General features: G+C 39.2%; 1 protein-coding gene across 1 annotated transcript; it reads right to left on the bottom strand.

Annotated features, from left to right (window-relative positions):
* Nucleotides 1-16,131: 16,131 nt before the first annotated feature.
* MID1IP1 (MID1 interacting protein 1) lies at nucleotides 16,132-17,844 on the bottom strand. Its single transcript, XM_036227158.1, has one exon. It carries the CDS (start codon nucleotides 17,709-17,711, stop codon nucleotides 17,160-17,162), a length of 552 nt encoding a protein of 183 aa, XP_036083051.1. The 5' UTR covers nucleotides 17,712-17,844; the 3' UTR covers nucleotides 16,132-17,159.
* Between the last annotated feature and the right edge of the window lie 1,924 nt (nucleotides 17,845-19,768).

Genomic DNA, 19,768 nt, shown 5'->3' with positions numbered 1-19,768 from the left:
AGATTTAACCTTTGAGGCTCAATGTTACTATCAAGGAAAAAAAGTTTACAGAATTCATAAAAGAAAAGTGAAATCTTTCTAAGATTAAAAGTAGGAATTTATTTGCTAATCAGCATTCCTAACCTATATTTGAAGTAGAGAAAGCTATTTCTTAGGTTTAAAAATTATTGATAATATATATTATGAAATGATCTTTTCCCTTAGAAGCTATTAAGTGATATCCCCCAAATTCTAGAAATTCACATCCAAAGACAAAATTTTAAAAGAGTATCGGTTAAATTATTAATTTTCTCAAAAATTAAATAATTTAAATGACGACAATAAAGAACTCAGTGTAATTAAAGGAAAAAAGACTAGTAGTTGAAAGACCTAAATTCTAGTTTTGCCTTTGCCACAGATTAGTTAATGGAAAATATACTAGATAATTCCTAAAGTTCACTTCAGTTCTAACTTTTTATGAATTCCATTGTCTGGTTTTCATTATACATATAAATAATAGAATACATACATTTGAATAAACAACATTTTCATCAGAGTGTTTTAGCTCACTTCTAAGTATTCCTGGAGTGGGGAAAGCATCAGATTCAAAGCATTTGTTAATTTTTTCGTATATAGATTTACTATTAATCATATAAGAATTATAATACTAAAATATCTTTATTAGATTTTTAAATTATAACCTGATGAAAATTTAGCATTGTCTTTTACAACTTTATTTTCAAGTAGACTTATGTCCTTCTGTTGTAAGGTTAAGCATTCATATGACACTTTAATGCTCCTAAGTGGTTAAGTATCATATGCAAGTTAATTCTTGCAGAAGACTGTTTAAAGTCAGCCTGGGTTATTTAAATGGAAATAAATTGCTTTGGGAAGAAAGTATGTACAAATGAAGTTAACTTTGAAGGGAACATATGCCACCTTAACCTGAAACCATCATGAGAATCTAAGAGGGGGTACAACTGTTGTCATAGCAAGCTTCTAGCAGAGCACATAACTCCTGTTCCTAAGGAATAATTAAGGTTACCTCTTGGGTGTTTCATTGTCATATAGTCAGGATTACCATTTTGGCAACTTTTTCATGCATCACATTACTCTTTTTATATCTGGGTTTTCAGTATTTGACACATCTCTTTCCACACAATATCCCTTAGCTTTATTAAGATGATTGTTTTCAGGTCATAAAATCGTTTGTTTTTCAAGCAGCAAAAACCTATTGGAAGTGACATTTCTGATGTTAGCTTAATAGTATAAACTTCAGTAATTCCCTTGGTATGAATACTTTTATAAGACCACTAATTTACCCTAGGTACAAATGCAAATAAATAATAAGGTCATCTGCAAATTATATTTGCCATGAAAATGCAACCTTGACTTTTTTGACTTAGGTAATTAAAACATCCAACTGAAATATCACAATGGTTTATTTTCTGCATTTTAATTTACATGATTTAAAAACAAAAGACACTGTCCTTTCAAGTTGAATAAAATCCAAATATAATAGCTTTAAGACTATATGAATGAACCATATTTTTGAAACCATGATATTCATAATAAGTAGAGGTGATTATATCGTTAAAGTGACCAAAATAAATTGCCATGATATTGATATAAAGGTAACATTATCATCTGAATCAAGAAGTAAAACTTACCCACAGAGCTTCTTTCTGATATAATAATGATGTTCATGATGCCATGGATTGTCAAGACATGGTGTCCACGAATGCATAGAATTATAAGCTCACCTTGAAAAGGGAAATTCTATCACAAATAAGAACTTACTCTTTTTAGATAAGATAGTTTTCTCAAGTGAAAGAGGAATGGTGTCTTTTGGCCAAAGGTTTACATCAACAAATATAGACAATTATTTTCTTTTGGAATAATCATCAGATCTCTGTAACTAACTTCAGACAATATTGTGTTTCCATGAGAGAAGACTCATTAGTAAGAAATTGAGCTTTATAGAGAAAAGGCTAGAATTCATGCCAGGTATTAGAGAATTAGGCTGTTTCTACAGATTTACAAACACATCTTTGGGGAAGAAATTAACTTGCTGAGATGGGAATGCATTTGATAGTACAAAACACAAATATCAAGATGTTTATTTCTGCCTTTCTGATAGGTAGTTTCTGGAGGAAAGAATACTGAGATTGACTCCTCCCATCCTCTCCTTTCATAGACTTTGGCACCAACCTTGCATGTGGACTCCCATCCTCTTAACAACAGACTTGTCCTACACAGCTGTACCATGCTCCTCATGGTCTCCTTGCCATCACCAGAGCTGCCTTCCATGCTGGTTATACTATCTCATCTTCTTTGTCTCCATTTCTCCATTGTTCAGCATCCAAGCCTCCATCACCTACCTTCCCTTTTGCTCTATGTGCAGCATACATTTAAATGTTTTGCCAAGTGTCCATATCACCGATATCTTAAAAAGTTTGGAATCATTTCCATTTCCCACTGTCTCACACTTAAAAGATTTCTATCCTTTCTCCACTAGGTATGTGCATGGTAAATCTTGATATGAGTTGGAAATCTTAGAACAAATCACTTGTGTTGGCCATAGTTTGATTATTGTGCCCTGGGTTTCTGAACAGAGCAAACTCAGGGGCCTTCTGCTTAGATATAATCCTTACAACAGAATGGGAAACCACCAAAACACAGCACCTCCCCAAGGGAACTTTTCGTTTATATAAATTTAGAACAGAGTTTCTTGGTAACTCAGGAATTGGTGTAAGCAAGGGTTCCCCTCACTTCCAACCCATGTGCCACAACTGTAGTGCCACAGGCTGCATCATTTGTGCCACATGGGAGCATTCACATGTTACCTGCCTCCTCATTAAGTAATATGCATCCCTTGGCTATTTGTCCTGCCTTGGGTTTAAGGGTGAAGTTTATTTACAATGAAAAATATATATACAAACCAATTATTTTAAAAAGATATAACAGAAAATAAAATTCCTCTGTCACTCATGTAGAGATGAATAGTAAGTAGCTGGAGAATACTGGATAAATCTAAAGACTTTTTTTCTATAGAATATATTATAATACATATATTTTGCCTACCTTGTTTTTAAAAGGTATTTTCAAACATATCAAATTATAGGAAATGATCTCCTGGTGTTTAATTTTTTTAAGCTCTAGTAACCACTTTCAGCTAGTTTATTAAAACAGATAAATTTATATACACATTCCTTTCACAAAAAAATTTAAACCTAAAAAAATATATTATTATAATTGTAATTTTAAGTCCTATCTCTTTGAAGCAAAGCTTCACTCACATTGGATCTCATTATTTAAGTTGTACTAGATAATATCACATGTGGCTAAAAAGCATTACCAATGTTCTATGCTGAAATAAAAATGAAAAAAAAAGAATGGGAAATGTGAGAAACTCTGAACATGAACATATTTCACACTCAGGCCCAGCAGCATACCTATATCTCATGCCAAATCACACACAGACCACCCTGAGTGTGAATGATTACAGAGAAAACAGAAAAAAGGATATACATCAACAGTAAGACTCAAACATCAGTTTAGTTGTAGAGAACCTCGGTTTAGTCATAGATTAGTCAAAGATCAGATCTCTGATCTCCCTTCCCCTTTCCTACATGTCCAAGGCTTCCTCACCCTCTCTCCTAGCTGCCTTTCCTTCCTACTACCTCACCAGAGGAGCTTGAAACCCAGGCTACCCACCACCTACCTCCCACAGTAAAGATGGGCAATGTGACACCAGGCCCTGTGGCTGTGCTAACAGAGGATAAGGTAATAGTGAAGTCATCAACATTAGAAACAGGATATCTGCAGCAAAGCCTGCTAGCTACATTTGCCAGTATCTATTTCCCTCTTTCTCCTTAACAACTGAACTCTAATTTTTAGCTGGGCATGCTGCCACCTGAAATAAACAACTGCATTTTCCAGCCTTCCTAACAACTTAATATGGTCTCTCAATGTAAAAGCCAAGTCCTTCGAAATGCTTTCAAATTGTAAGTTGTGAGTAAGATGTAACCAAAGAACTATACACAGAATTATTTGTGGAGGGTCTGAGATTCTGCTTATATGGAACTGACTCAATTGAGAATTTCTTTCTGCCTACCCTTCTGGTGGCAGTGTGAAATATGAACATGATATCTGGGGCTCCAGCATCCACCTTGTACCTTGACATAGTCTTAAGGAAAGATACTGAAGCTATGGAAGCAAAAATGTCTGAATTTGGGGCCTAACGACATACAACGAGGTCACCATATCATCCTTGGACGCCTTACCTTCATATTTACTTTATATAAGAGAGAAAAATGTTTCTACCTTGTTCAAGTCTTTGTCATTTCTGGGTTTTCCATCATATTGATATGTGGGGAAAGAGCATTCCAGAAGAAATAACAAGAGCAAGGGCTCCCAAGGCTATGGCATTTCTTTAAGTTTAAGGAGAATCGAAGTGGCTGGTGTGACTGGAACAGACTGATCGAGTGGAAGAGTGTGAGATGAGATCGAAGTGATACTAGAAGCCATTCTATGCCAATTCTGAAGGGCCTTTGGAAATACATTAGAGATATTAGGAATAATTGAAGAGTTTGGATCAGAGGGGTGACATTACCTCTGTTTAAAAGACCTCCAACTACTTACTATAAGAAGGAAGGGTAGATGCAGGACACCTGGTAAAAAGCTGTGAAATAATCCAGATTGTGGCTTGAATCAGCACATATCAGTGGAGGGGGTAAGAAGTGGTCAGATATTTGGTATTTTATGAAGAGTCAACAAGACTTCCTGACAAACTGGATAGGACAAAAAGAAAAGAATCAAGGGTATTTCCAATGTTTTGGGCCTGAGCAACTGGAAGGAAGGAGTTGCCATTGACTTAAATGGGGAAGGATATAGCTAGAGCTGGCTTGCTGGTAATGTCTAAAGTTAAAATCATCCTTCCCTCTAAAATCTATTCCTTTGTCTCTGGTGCTTATCTCACAAATTCACTGCACATCTACTCAATCACTCTAGGAAGAATCCCAAAGGTCACCTCTGACTCCTCCATCTCCATAACATCCCATTATGTCTTCTGATTTCTACCTATTAGGTATCTCATTTCTCTCCACTTCTCTCCTCCATTGCCATCACTTTACTCAAGACCATTATCATCACTTATTTGGGTTATTACAAGAGCCTCTGAACTGGTGACAAGTCCACCCCAGATTGACCCATTCACTGCACTGCAGAATGAGACATCATTCAAAAGTACAAGACCCTCCAATGGCTCACCATTTCCTCCTGTCCTCAAATAAAATACAAGGTGCTAAGCATAGTTTTTTTTAAAAAAACACTTTTTGTTTTAAAATAATTTCTGACTTTCAGAAAACTTGTAAGAGTGGTATAAAAACTTCCCATGTACCTGTCACCCAGGTGTCCCAATTTACCACCTCTCTCTTGCTTGCTCGCTCGCTCTCTCTCTCACTCTCTTTCTCATTCTATTTTTTCTGCATCATTTGAAAACCAATTGCAGACAATATATATTTCCTGTGAATAAGAACCATAACTTATATAACTGCAATATAATTTTTGTAACCAGAAAATTAACATTGCTACAATACAATACAAATATACAGACTTCATTCAGATATTTCCAATAGAACAAATTACATTTTTTATAGCAAAAGAGATAGAAATATAAATATTGTTGATATTACTGGTCCAGGAGCTAATTCAGGGTCACATTTGGCATTCAGTTTCCCTGTTTCTTTAGTCTCTTCTACTCTGGAACAGTTCTTTAGTCTTTGCCTTTCATGACCTTAACACTTCTGAAGGGTATATAACAGTCATTTTGTAGAATGCCCTTCAATTTGGATCTGTCTGGATCTGTCTGATGTGTGTGTGTGTATGTATATATATATATGTATGTATATGTATGTATAGATATACATATATGTGTGTGTCTACATGTAGACACACACATATATATAATTTTATGTTAGGCAGGACGATCACAGAAGCGATGTGTCCTCAGTGCAGCATACCAGAAGGCAGACCCTTAGTATGTTCTTAAAAGTCACTTCATAATGTTGCTTCTGCTTATTTCTCACCTTCCTCTCTCATCCTCTATCCATACGTGCTTCAGAGCTCTCAGACATAGGCCTAGCGAATTCATCCCAACCCCATTTTCACCTGGTTAATCCATGCTATTCCATTAGATCTCAGCATAGAGGTCATTTTGTCCAAGGGATTATTCTTCAGTCCAGGCCTCATTTAAGAACTTTTCTCTAAGCTCCCATAGTACCCCACACCCACCTATTATAGCACTTACTAAGTCTTGTCATTTGTATCTTCCATCAGATGAGGAGGATTTGAGGGCAGGGACTGTGTAATGTTCACTACCATCACCAACATAGCACAATGTCTGGCACATAGCAGGTGCTCAATAAATATTTACTGAATTAAACATCACTTCCATGCAAGCTTCCTCTTGCATTTTCCCAGAGCTCTGCATAACTCCATTATTTCCTTCATGATATTTCTGAATTGTTTGTCTACACTCAGTCTCCCCTACTAGACTGAGAATTCCTGGAACCATATCTAAGCCCTTGCATTTAATTCCAGGGCATCTTAACAAAGAAGGAATAAAAGACAAAAATGAAGAAAGTGAGGGAGGGAGGGATTAGGTCTTTGTTTTATAACTTTTTTTCTTCTGTGTTTGTGTCAAGCAGGTGCAGGTGGTTTGGAGTGTCTCTCCCAGATACTTCCAACCTCATATCCCAATTCCTGCTTATTCTGCTTCCCAACATCATGCTGGAGAGGGGGGAAAGGTGGGGACCATTACAATTCCTTTAGCTGCTTTCCCATTCCTTGTCAGCCCTAATTAAGGAATGATTTCTTTGAGGTTGAGTTTATGGTTTTTAAAACTCTTTATGAGAGTTATTAACAAGAATCTAAAGTTTTTAGTATGAATTCTCATCAGTCCATATACTAATAAGCAGTAAAGTAAGTGAAAGAAGAAAAAAAGAAGAGGAAGAAAAAGAGGCCTGAAAAAATTCACAGATTAAATAGTCAAAATAATCTAACATTTGTTTGCATTGTCTTATAAAACCTAAAATGGCAAATCAGGTGAGAGAAAAGGAGCTCTTTCCTCAAGGTTACCTTTTTCTTCCTTCCCTGGCCCTCATATTTACTTAACAACTAACAAATACTCCAGTATTTCACCAGTTATAAATTAATATTTGTTTTATCTTGAAGACTTCATTGTCCTTATAACAACTTCTTTAAACTCTTATTTCAGTACTAGGATTATATTTGACATGAGCAACAGAAATGGCTTAAACAAGACAGTAGCTCATTTCTAGCTTTTGAAAACACAGTCCATAACAATCAGAAACCCATGTTCCTTTTCTCTTGTTTCTCTGCTGTTCTTAACACATTACTACTACCTCATTATCCAATATGGCTGCTGAAGCTCTAGCCATCCCATATCACCCCATTCAACAAGAAGGAGAAAGCAAATGAAGTTACTCTCTCATCTTTTAAAGGCTCCTACTAAAAGTTATATATGACACTCTGCCTTCAGTCCATTGGTTAGAACTTTGGCATGTGGTCACTCTTAGCTGCAAGGGAAGCTGATAAATGTAGCTTTTATTTGGAGTGACCAAGTTCCCAGATAAAAATTAAGAACTGGGAGGACAGATTGAGAAACAAAAAACAGTATTTGACACAATTTACTCCTCTGTAAAATGAGAATAATATTAATATCTACTTCATAAGAGGAAAAATAAGATAATGCATGAGGTTTGCACCAATCAGAATAATAATGGCTTCTTTCTTCATTTGAAGGAAGTACACAAAATAAGTGTGCACTTTGTGGCAGTTCATTGCTATTACTTTTAAGCCTATGAGGTGATATCCATATTTTTCAAGGAGAAAACTAAGAATCCAAGAAGCTGATTAACTCCCCCAGGAAACACAGAACAAACTGGCAGAACTGGGGCTAAATCCAGATTCCTTGACTCTAAATTCATGCATTCTTTCACTACTAGGTGCTACCTTTCCTTCTACCTCACCTTGCTACGACCACCTCTCTATAACCCTAATGTTCACCAAGACAGCATCTAATATGCTTCTCTCCATTGAAAATGTTTTTACGCTCCATCCCAGCACTAACTCATTACCATCCAATGAGAGCTGGGAGTACTAGGTACTAATGGTGAAAGTATCACTAATCAAAAGGGGCTGTACAACTGAATCTCTCATACATTGCTGGTGAGAAGGTAAATGGTATAACCACCATAAAAATCTCTTTGGCAGTTTCTTAAAAAAAATATTATTTTTTTAATTTTCAAATTAAATTTAAATTTAAAATTTAAAAAGGAACTTAGTAATTCTATGAACTTAGTAATTCTATCCCTATGTATTCATCAAATAAAAGATATGAACTAAGATGTTATGTATAGCTTGAGTTATAATAGATAAATGAAATAAATTCAAAAAAATGGAAAATAACCTAAATGTCTATTGGTAGGAAAATAAATAAATTGTGGAAATTTATAAAATAGAATACTATGCAATGATAAAAAGAAATGAACTACTGATGTATACAAGAGCATGGGTGAATCTCAGAAATATCATGTTGAGTGAAAAAAGTAGACCCAAAAGAGAACATACTGTATGATTCAATTTATATGAAGTTCAAGAATAGGCAAAACTAATACATGGGGATTGAAATCGGAATAGCGGGGAAGAGCAGGAGAATCAGAAAGGAATATGAGGGGACTTCTTAGGGTGATGGTGATGCCCTATACCTTTATTTAGGTGTTGATTACATGGGCGCATATATTTATCATAAGTTAACAAACTGTATACTGAAGATCTGTATATTTTATTGCATATAATTATATCTCAATAAAAATAATGAGATGGGGCGACAGAAATAAATTCTTTATATAAAGATCACAAAATATTTTTAGAAGGGAAAGAAGAATTAAAGAATAAAAATAGAGAACGTGTCTAAGATCTTAACCACAAAAGACATAATAAATAATGCTGCTATATTTGAAACAAACCCTTTTAGTAATACAATAGCAATGTCATAAATAGTGTCTGTTTATGCAGGACTACTGTCACGAAGATTAGAGCTTCAAAGAAAAATAAAGTCTCTTTCACAAAAGAAGACAAAAAGAACCTTTCAATACTGTTTTCAACAAGTTGTGCTTGAAATTCTATATTTTAGCCAGCCAAAAGACAATGAATGAATGGATTAAATACGAAGAGTATATAACCTTTTCGTTTTCTGGCCACATGCAAGAGGCTGACTGTTTTAGTTTCCTATTGGTTCTGTAACAAATTCTCACAAACTTGGTGGCTTACAACAATGCAAATATATTATTTTACAGTTCTAGAAGTCAGAAGCCTAAAATGGGTCTCATTGGGCTAAAATCAAGGTATTGGCAGGGCTGCGCACCTTCTGGAGGTTCCAGAGAGAACCACTTTCCTTGCCTTTTCCAACCTGCAGAGGTTGCCTTAATTTTTGGTTCATGGCCATCTTCATCTTCAAAGCCAGCAAGAGTAAGTTGACCCTTTCTAATACTGCATCATTCTAACTCTTCTGCCTTCTACTTCCATTTTTAAAGACCCTTGTGATTACATTGGGCCCATCTGGATAATCCAGGATATTTTCTCCATCTGAAGGTCAAGTGATTAGCAACCTTAATTCTAGCTGCAACCTCAATTACCCCTTGCCATGTAAGGTAATATAGTCACAAGTTTCAAGGATTAGGACAAGCACATCTCTGGAGGACCATCATTCTGCTGACCTTGCAGAGCTTTAACAAAACAGTAAAATGGTATTTATACCATCTCTCTAATTATCCTTCTATTCTCTACACCAGCCATAAGATGAATGTTTCCAAAGGTTTCAGGTTTATTTTAAGCTGTTTGTTCCTCAGGTAAATGTGATAAAATAGCCCCTGGTCCATAGGTTACATTCTACTTTCAATTGTTTGCACTTAGATCTACAGTCTTCTGAACCGTGGGAAAAGGCCTCTGTTCCAATCTAGTGCTGTGTAACAAACCACTTACTGGCTTACAAGAATGGAAAAATTTTTCACACAAGTCTGATATTTGAGCAGAGCTTGGTGGAGGCAGCTTGTCTCTGCTCTACTTGATATCAGCTTGAGGGCTCGAAAGCTGGGGACTAGAATCAATGGAAGACTTTCCCATAAGTTTGGCAGTTAATGCTGACTATTGGCTGGGACCTCAGCAGAAGTGTCAGCTGGAACATCCACATGTGACCTCCCCATGTGTCCTGGACTTCCTCATAGCTGGGTTCCAACAGTGAGCATCTTAAGGCACAGTCATGGATCTCATACAAGAGAAAGGTGTATCACCCCCTGTGGCCTGGTCTTGAAAGTGCCAGCCATGTTTATTTTCTCAAAGTCTACTTCTCGATGGAAAGTGGCAATGTTGTGGAAGAGCATGTAGGGCCAGAAATAACCTTTTTAGAAAACAAAATTTGCCACAGGTTCTCTGGAAGTTTTCAATTTCTACTTTTCATTTTAAGTCTCCTCTTTTTCCAGTCTATTTGTCTCCCTTATATAATTGCCCCTCCTCTTGGTCTTTTTTTGTCTCTCACTCTTTCTACTTCAAAATAAGGTCAACTCTGAGTTGGCAAACAGTAGTCTCATAAAGTGATTAAAAAAGGACTATAGTATGTCCACAGAGGGACACCTAATTGCTGGAATCAAGAATTATTCAACCATCTTCACTGACAAAAATAGCCTTATCATATGTTTCAACCAAATTTTTGCTGCCTTTCTAGCCAGAGAAAAAGGAACCACAATCTGCTATCAGAAGAACACGATTACTTCCCTACTCCACAGGTTTCCAGTGGTGGGAGTGTCCCAAAACACATTTTGCCTTTCTCTACCACTCCCCTTATCACGCTGACACAGGGAAGGTGGGGTGACATTTGGTAAATTTAGAAAGATTAAGTTAGGCAGGCTTATCTTGGCACTCCCTTTTTCTATTTTGGCCCAATCTGGCTGCAGGAGTGGGCCTTTCCCTCTACTCCCAAACCCACTAGAAGGAAAGGGCTGCTGGTTTCTGAGATTCTTCCCAGTCCCGAACAGCTGGATTAAAGATCTAAATTTCTGGCACTTCCCTGCCCCCAACACACACACGCACACACACACACACACACACACATACACACACACACACACACACACACACACACACACACCAAAAACACATTTAAGCTATGAAAGAATTATCAACAAGTATTTATCACAACAGAAACTAAATTATACCCCAAAGCATCCATGAGTTACAAGCTGCAAAGTCAATTACATGCCACAAAATACTACACTTTGTTTTGAATGACTAAAGTACACTAACTACACTCCTTGCATTCTACACATAGTTTAGCTACTATAGAATATGTGCATGTTCTTTCACAATGTCTATGTTTATTTTTTTAAAAGCAAGGCTTAAAATTAATATCGCATTGTGATCAACTGGAAAATTTTAAATACCTTGGTCAGAAGCAACAGTGTGGTACTTTGGTTTTCATTTTTCCTTGACTACAAAACAGGACATCTCCTCAATTAGATGTCTGATAAGAAGAAAAAAAATTCCATTATCCAAGGACACAGCAAGTTCTGTCAGGTATTTCAACATGGTGGAAGAGTAGTCAGGTTTTAATTGGCCTTATTGAGCTCACCCACAAGCTACAACATTCTTTACCTCAGCAGTGTTGTATTCAAAAGGGGAAAAAAAACTACAAAGTTAGTTTCTACCTTTGAAAACATCAAATGAATCATGTTCAGTTTCATACTGTTAACTGAATGCTGGTTGATAAAAGTGCACATATCAACACTAGTAAGGTTAGTAATGAAAAGTAAAATAGATTCTAGAAAATGCCCCACCTTTAACATTGTTTATTTAGCTAGCTAAAATAAAGAACTTGGTTCTATGATTTGCTTCTATTTTCAGTCTATTTATTAACTGTCTTAGAAAGCCCTTTCTCTAGACAGTTCAAGTTCAAAAAGTTACCATCTGTATCCCTGTTCTTAACTAAATTATAAGAACTTTCTCCAATAAAAATGCTTACCATTTTGAGATTATTAAAGTTAATCACACTAGCAGATACATTTTAAAAACTGTGCTTCAAAGTATTCTGAAAGAATAGACCAAGAAGTAATAAAATATAAGAAAAAGAATAGGAAGGTACCAAAAAAATATTTCTCTTGAAAATAGAGAATGATAAAACAGGAAGAGCTGATGAGATAGTTGTGGTTTTAACAGGCCTTGTTTAGACAGATGCATAACTATTAGTTTTCTGCTCTAACTTGACCAAGATTTTTAACACTAAAAAGAAAACAGGCCATGCCACCCAGAATGTACTTGATCCTATCTGAGCTAAGCAGGGTCAGGCCTGGTTAGTACTTGGGGTTAGTACTTGGATGGGAGACCACCTAGGAAGACTGGGTGCTGTAGGTGTTAAAACAAACAAACAAACAAACAAACAAACAAATAAATATTTTTAAAAATTTGAGGAGGTGAAATCTTCATGATTTTACGAACGATGTACCTATTTGGGTCTTCCCTATAATTGCTATCATTCGAGCACTGAATAGGACGCAGCTGGAAAAATTCTATGCACAGACATGATTTTCCTTTTTCTTAACCAATACTTCATTAATTACCTAGCATTCTCTCAATAAAACAGGGAGACTACTGAGGAATTTGGGAAATAGAGAGAAAAAACATGAAATCCTCATTTGCCAATACTGGAAGATACCTTAAAGTCTGAGCTGCTTTCACCTCTTATTTCCTTTCTGCAGGGTTTCAAACCCTTTGTTTATTCTAAAACCCAGGGATGGGGGGAACCTCTAGCCTACACTCCACCTCCTTATCTTCCTACCCAAGCTCCATCCTGGGACAATCCATTTACATGTCCAAGCCCTATCCACCATCCATGCATGCCCACCATCAAGAGAATAAACTCAATGCAAATGCCTACGAAATCCTTGGAATAGACTCAGGAGCATTTGGACAAGGTACTCTGGGGACCCAGGTAATCAAGTGTAGTCTGGAAGTAGGGCATGGTTATGGTACTCCCCTCAGCTCTGAGGACTCTTTGCTCTATGGAGACTTGCAAGGCCTTACAAGAGCTAGCATGGGGGCCCTCTAAAGTGGGTTTGGGGAGAAGTCATAGTTGCATGAGGCAAAGGGTACTGGCTTCCAGAAACAGAAGTGGTTATTGGTAGTAGATTGTCATAATCTTCACCACTCATCAGAAAGTTCTGCATAGTTCCAAATGAACTAACTGTAGGCCTAATAAAGTGTTTAGAGTAACTCAAGAATGACTTTTCAGTTTCCCTGAATTATTGAAAAAATGGATATTACCTTAAAAGAAAAAATAATTTTAACTTTAAGTAATCTTACAAATTAAAGCAATCTTGCCTTGATCAGAAACTACATAAAGTTTGAAATTTTAAAAAGACTAAATTCATTTAAAGAGAGTAATCAATAGTCTACATGTTTAAAATTTTCATAATCTCCTGATCCACATTTTTCAGTTTGTTTGGGGGTAAAAATTGCTTCTAAAATTTTAAAGAAAACATTGCTTCTGTCATTATTTGGTGCAAAATTCTTCAAAACGAATCACACGAGGATGTAATGATTGGTATAAATGTACTATATATCTCATTAAAAGATAATTACCTTAAAGAAAAAAGGAGTGTATGGTATAAGATTTGAGCCCTCGATCCTCTGGAACTGTGTCCAATTTGCAAACATTTGAGAATTACAGAAGAAAGGGAAAAGGCAGGAGAGGAGAAATGCTCTTTCCTAAATGATTTTTGTTCAGCAACTAAAAATAAGGGGAAATGATGAGGCATATGCAAATGACAATAACTTTCATTTCTTAAAAAATCGTTAAAAAGAAAACTAGTTAGACTGGTTTTCAAGTTGGTCCAAAGAATAATAATCCCAGCTTCTGTGATGGGCTCTCTAACAATTGAGTTCAGGTTCAGAGAAAGAGTAAATTAGGACAGATGGCTAAGGAACACTATAAATGTAAAACATGTAAAAGCCCATGTGAGCAAAGCAGCAAGCTGTTTTAGAGGCCAAAGTAAGCTTCTCAAAGGCTTTGGTGTGAGTTTTTGATGTAGAAAATTCCTATCAAATGTAAATATCTGGATGGTAATCAATTGCCATCTGTTTTTTTTTTTTTTTGCCCAGTTCATCTATCTTTGCCTTCCTTTTAGCCACAAACCGCCACATGGATGGGCACTGTCAGACAACCAGCATCTCTGAGTGCTCTAATTTAGGTAGATGCCACACAATGTTTACAACATTTAAAATCTATAAACTACTTTGAGCTTCCTCAGGAAAGACCTTCTGAAAATATAAAGTCCCTTGTCACTTTATCTCAGAGGTTAAGCAAAATTTAAATAGCCTGAGAAGTTCTAAAAGGTAAAGACTCCAGTCTTTTTTTTAACAATGATCATCATCACTCCTAGGTCAAAATTAAATCACTATTTATATATAATGATACTCTTACATAAAGTTACATTTTCAAAAATAAAGTTAACATTCATAGCTATGTACAACTTAATCTTGCTATCATGTAATTTTGTGTATTCTATATACTACAAGAACATTCTGAAAAAAAACCTGCAGTTAGCATCTCATAAAGTTCTTGATAATATCTTCCCAAACTGACTTTGGTTTTAATTAAGGCCCTTCCTCAAGACTTTAAGAAAGGAAATCGTTTATGGGCTGTTTCATGTCTGTAATTGAAAACTATGCTTTTCCTTAAAATGGACATATTGTCCCATGCTTCATATACTCCTGGAGCAGTCAAAGGGGTCAACAGAGACGTGAACCAACAACCCTGAGTAGTGCCTTAAGAAACTTTGAAGCCTCAGACAGTCTCTATACCATTTCATTTAATTCTCACTGCAACTCTATATAAAAAAGTATTGTAGTTATTATTATGCCTAATTTCAAATGTGACAACAAGCTTGAATGGTTAAATACTCACAATTAATAAGTACTTGTAACGAGAGGATTTGAACCCAACCTTCTGGCTCTAAATTCTTAGAGTTTCTTTCTACGACGTGGCTTCTGTGGTTTCCTTTCTTTGTATTCTTTGTTTGCAATATTTTAAAGGGGATACAAAACAAGAGGCTGTATTTCTTACTTTTGGAGCTACCTAGCTTATTTTTATATATTAACGATTAACTTTCTCTGGCAAAGACAGGCACCCTAGTCTTAAAACTTCCCCATTTTTTCACTGCTGCTAAAAGCTGATAATAGACTTGCGCTGCCCGCACCAAAAACAAAACAAACCCTTTTTGCCTTTTTTTAAACTACAACATTGTATTTAAAATTCAAGTTCTATGTATGAGCTTAGAGATGTCTCATGACTGCAAGCTTGAAAACTTAAGTTGATCTAACACTTATTTCCCCCCTAAACAAATAATGAAATAAAGAAAATACAGAACAATGTATTTCTCCCATCCCACCATCCCAGGAAAGCATCATAATGGCACCTAAGAAATGTTCCCAAGGGCCCAATAGCAGCCTTGACAGATCTGCTGTCCATAATTGCAGACTGGCTCACTGAAAAACTGGAAGCATTGCTGGACGCTGCCTAACAAAGCTTAGTACTTCACGAAGAACTAGTAAAAGAAGCCAGAGCACATGTTATAACACATTTAAGTATCTCTTATGATCAACCTAAAACACTTGTAAATAAAGACCAGCAAGGTGTGTGCACTAATATTAGCTGGTCTTTTCTAATTTTTCACTACTACTAAGTAGCCAAAAGAAATTTCCACTTTTAAAATAAGTTTTTAGTGCCCCAAAACACTTTAGTTTGTGCTTAAGTTTCTTAAAACATCAAAATGTTAATTAAGCACCTTAATAAGCTGGTCAACTTGGTTAGAAAATGCAATATATGAATCTGTAAAAATGCTTTGAATATTTATGAACTTTTTGTTGTGTTGTATGGGCCTATCTTGGTATTGAACTAGAAGTAAAAACTGGTAAGTAAATTTTGTCTGTAGCTACTTCTCAGACAAATCTGAATGCTGAGAAATGATTATCCAGCATTTTGAAATACCAGAAGGAAAATAAATTTTACATTTGCTATAAAATCAATTAATTTATTTTTATTTAACTAATGAGCCATTCATTGACAGATTAAAGAGCAACAACTTTTGTCAAGTTTTGTTAACACATTTGCCTTTTATTTTTTAGAATAGTCTACATCTAGATTTTAAAAAGTTTTAAATAAATTTAAGACATAACAACAGTGGAACTCTTCATCATTCTATGTACAACACTGATAGAATGTCAGTTGGTTCCATTTCAGATAGGTCCACTCTCTCATGTTATCATTTCCACTGGCTGAGTGGCAAGGTTCGTACAAGCTGATGCAGTGCCAACTTATACACACTGGGATGGAGGCAGGGGTGGCATGAAAGGCATGGGGTAGGCGTGCCACAGGACAGCTATACTGTGTAACAAAAAAATCATTAATAAAGTAGTACCGATTATCCACAGACATTGCTGTTTGTGCGCTTATCACAATGGAATCGCTTAAGTTTCAGAGCAAGGAGGAGATTCCAAATATATAAGACACGGTCACTGTTACAAAAAGAAATAGTGCAAACAGGAAAACTGATGCAATCCTAGCAACGCTGTGGCCTCCATCAGCCCAACCGCCAGGAGCCGGGAGGCTGCTGCGTGCCCCGCCTTCCCCAGCACTCAGCTACGGGCGGAGCTCCAAAGTGTGGCAACCCAGCGCCGCGCCCTGGCATGGCCATTTCTTGGCCCTTCTCCGGAAAGAACAAAAAAGAAAGTCCAGGAAAGGCACAGGCTGAATACAGGGCGTAAGCCCAGTCCCATTCCCACCAAAGAAGAACACAGCCCCCATCACCCCGTGGGAGGGAAGAAGATTCTTGATTTGCCATCTCCCCACCCGCCACCACTTCCTTCTCTTCTCTTCTCCCCAAACAGGCCCCCTGCTCAGTGCAGCCCCGCCGCGCCCCTTCACGTACACAGCTCCCCAACTTCGCAGTCGTCCCATCGCGCCCTACATCCAGAAACACAGCTTCGAAGAAGGAGAGGGTGAGATGGGGCCGGGAAGGGTGCTGAGCAGCCGCAGGCGCCCCGCCTCAGTGGCCCCAATTGCTGAAGCCGATCTCCTGCTTATATCTGTTGGTAAGGATGTTGGCTTTGCGCGTAAGTTTAGAGAGCACAGTGTGCAGCCCGCGCAGGTGGTAGTGAAACTGCTGTTCCAGGTCCTCCTCGCCGGCGTCCGCGCCCTCCAAGTGGCTCAGATCCACTAGGATGTCCTTGGACTTCCAGGAGCTGTCCTCCTCGCTCCCCGCTGGCGGTGGCGGCTGGTGCAGGACGCCCCACTCGATGTCGTTGCGGATGGACTTGAGCAGCACATAATGGCTGTACATGTCCCGGGAGGGCGCGAAAAAGCTGCCGTTGGCACTGCCCGGGCCGGGGGCCGGGGGCGTGCCCTCCTCCAGACAGCCGCCACTGCCGCTTACCTCCACGCCGACATCGTTGTCCAGCCCGGGCTCGGCCAAGGGCACGTCGCGCAGCAGGCTGGGCACCATCACGGTCTGGTCCATGTTGTTCACCGCCCCGATGAAGCGGTTCATGGCGTTAAAGAGCGAGTGCTTCTGGTTGTAGGTGTCGCAGATTTGCATCATGGTTGCCGCACGGGCGCCGAAGCACAGGGGCAGGGGATGACCGGCTGGGGAGAAGGGGTGCCCGCTTTCACGAGTTCTCAGAGGTCCGCGCCGGGGGCTTGGCTAAAGCCGGACTGGCGGGATTCTCAGCTCCTCCTCCACCCTCTCCAACTCTCGTCTCACAGCCGGGCCCTGCGGGATACGCGGCTTCTCAGGGCTTTGGCGTCCGAAAGCTCGCAATGGCGGCTCGTGGTCCGTGGGTCGAGCCCTGGCTTGGCTGGGAGACGGGGACGAAAGAGAAGATTATTCACTCGGCTAGGATGCCCGGCGCCCCCGCCCGCATGCACCTCCCTTTCCGATTACTGCTCTCCTGGGACGGCGCTCAGGTGGCTCCCCGAAGCCGTGCTGTCCCACCTCTTTGCCCGCCGAGGGCCGCGGCAAGAACGAAAGGGTGCTCTCCACTCCCGTTGTTCTCCAAAAAGCCTTAGTCCAAGCACCTACGCTGACCGGGGCAGAGATGGGACAGCGGCACCCACCTCCTCCTGCTCCTCGAGATCCTCTGCTGTTGAGTAGCTCAGAGTTCTCGCTTTTGGAGGCTGCTGCCTGCGGGCGCTGCTGTGGTCAATGACGGGCTGTAACTGTGGGTGGCTGTGGTGGCGTCGACCCCCTACCCATGCCAGGTGCTCAATTTATAGAGGCCCAGAAAGGTGTCGCCGGCGATCAGGGCCACCCCCGGTGTCTCCTCCTCCCGCCTCCCCGTCAGTGCAGATAAAAGTCCTGAGCCAGGATGACCGCGAGTAACACTCTCCCGGACCTTTCTATGGTGGGGGCGGGGCACGCCGGGCAAGCTCCGCCTCTCGCCTGATACCCAGGCAGAGGGAGGGCGCAGCGGCCAGGCAGGGCTACAACAGCCGCACCCCGCCAGCGCGTGAGCAGATCAGGCCAGCGGGGGAGGACCGGGCACTGCGAGAGTAAAAAAGGCGCTAGTGTCGGGACCCGCAAGAGGACAGGCTGGTGTGGTGGGGTTGGGTAGGCCTTGAATGCGATCTCAAGGTGAGATGACCGAAATGCACACGCCCCAGTTGCAAAGTGAGCCCCTCAACCCTGCATCAATAGTGGCTGCAGACCAGAAATTACTGTCCTGGTTTATTATTAGCCGTCAGGGAAGAGGGACCCACAGCAGCCGCAACTCTATCCTGGGGCTCTTATGTAAGAAGGGCGGTAGGGGATTCTGGGTGCACGTGGACAGATAGTGCTCCTGCTGTGGCTCTGGCTTTGGCCGGCTGCTGGGGGAGGGGAGCCTCTGAGGCATTCGCTTTCTTCCTGGTGAGGTCTCTCCCAATCTTTCCTGTAACAGCTGCTGCCTGGGATGAAAAGTGACCCACCATTGGATCTGCACATTTTTTTCCAAGAGATCAAATGTGGCTTGGGAAGAAGTAGCCAAATTCCTGACTTTTGTCCAAGTCTTGCTACTCAGAGATGCTGGAGAGGGTGACAGTAGTTAGGAGTGGTGTTGGGTCTTAAATCGTTTAACAGGAGGGGCCGGGGAGGTGTCCAATGATATTGGGGCGGGGGGAGGGGTGAATTTAAAATGTTCCTTTCCAAAGTCAGCTCTTAAAAAGCAATATCATTTAATAGGGCCTAAGCTATGTACTAAATCACTGGATTTAACTATTAAGGGCCTTGCACCTTAAATTTCACTTTGGGACTCCAAACCACAGCCCGTTTTCATTTTCGTTTTTGTTTTCCCATCTCACTTCCCTTGCTGTGTCCTTCATCTGCCAGTCTTCCAACAGTCCTACAGATAATTCAACAAGATTCAAGTTTCTAATTTTAAAGTTTTTCTCTAAAACCTTCCAGAAGTGCTTTTACTACAATTTTCTTGCAGGACAAAAACTGCCAAAAAGAAGAGAGCACATACTAAAAGGATTCCATTCCTTTTTTCTTTCACCTTATAATCTATATTAATCTATATCTATATTTTTTTACATGACAAACCATATTCCTAATTGTCTTTCAAATGAAAATCTGACTTGGTACAATAAGGATTCACTGTTGACAATAGGACACAAGTCAGT

The sequence above is a fragment of the Rousettus aegyptiacus genome, unplaced genomic scaffold (genome assembly GCF_014176215.1).
Source record: "Rousettus aegyptiacus isolate mRouAeg1 unplaced genomic scaffold, mRouAeg1.p scaffold_m13_p_9, whole genome shotgun sequence".
Lineage (NCBI taxonomy): Eukaryota > Metazoa > Chordata > Mammalia > Chiroptera > Pteropodidae > Rousettus > Rousettus aegyptiacus.
The sequence above is the reverse complement of the archived record's forward strand: the minus strand, read 5'-3'. Positions and strand labels throughout refer to the sequence as shown.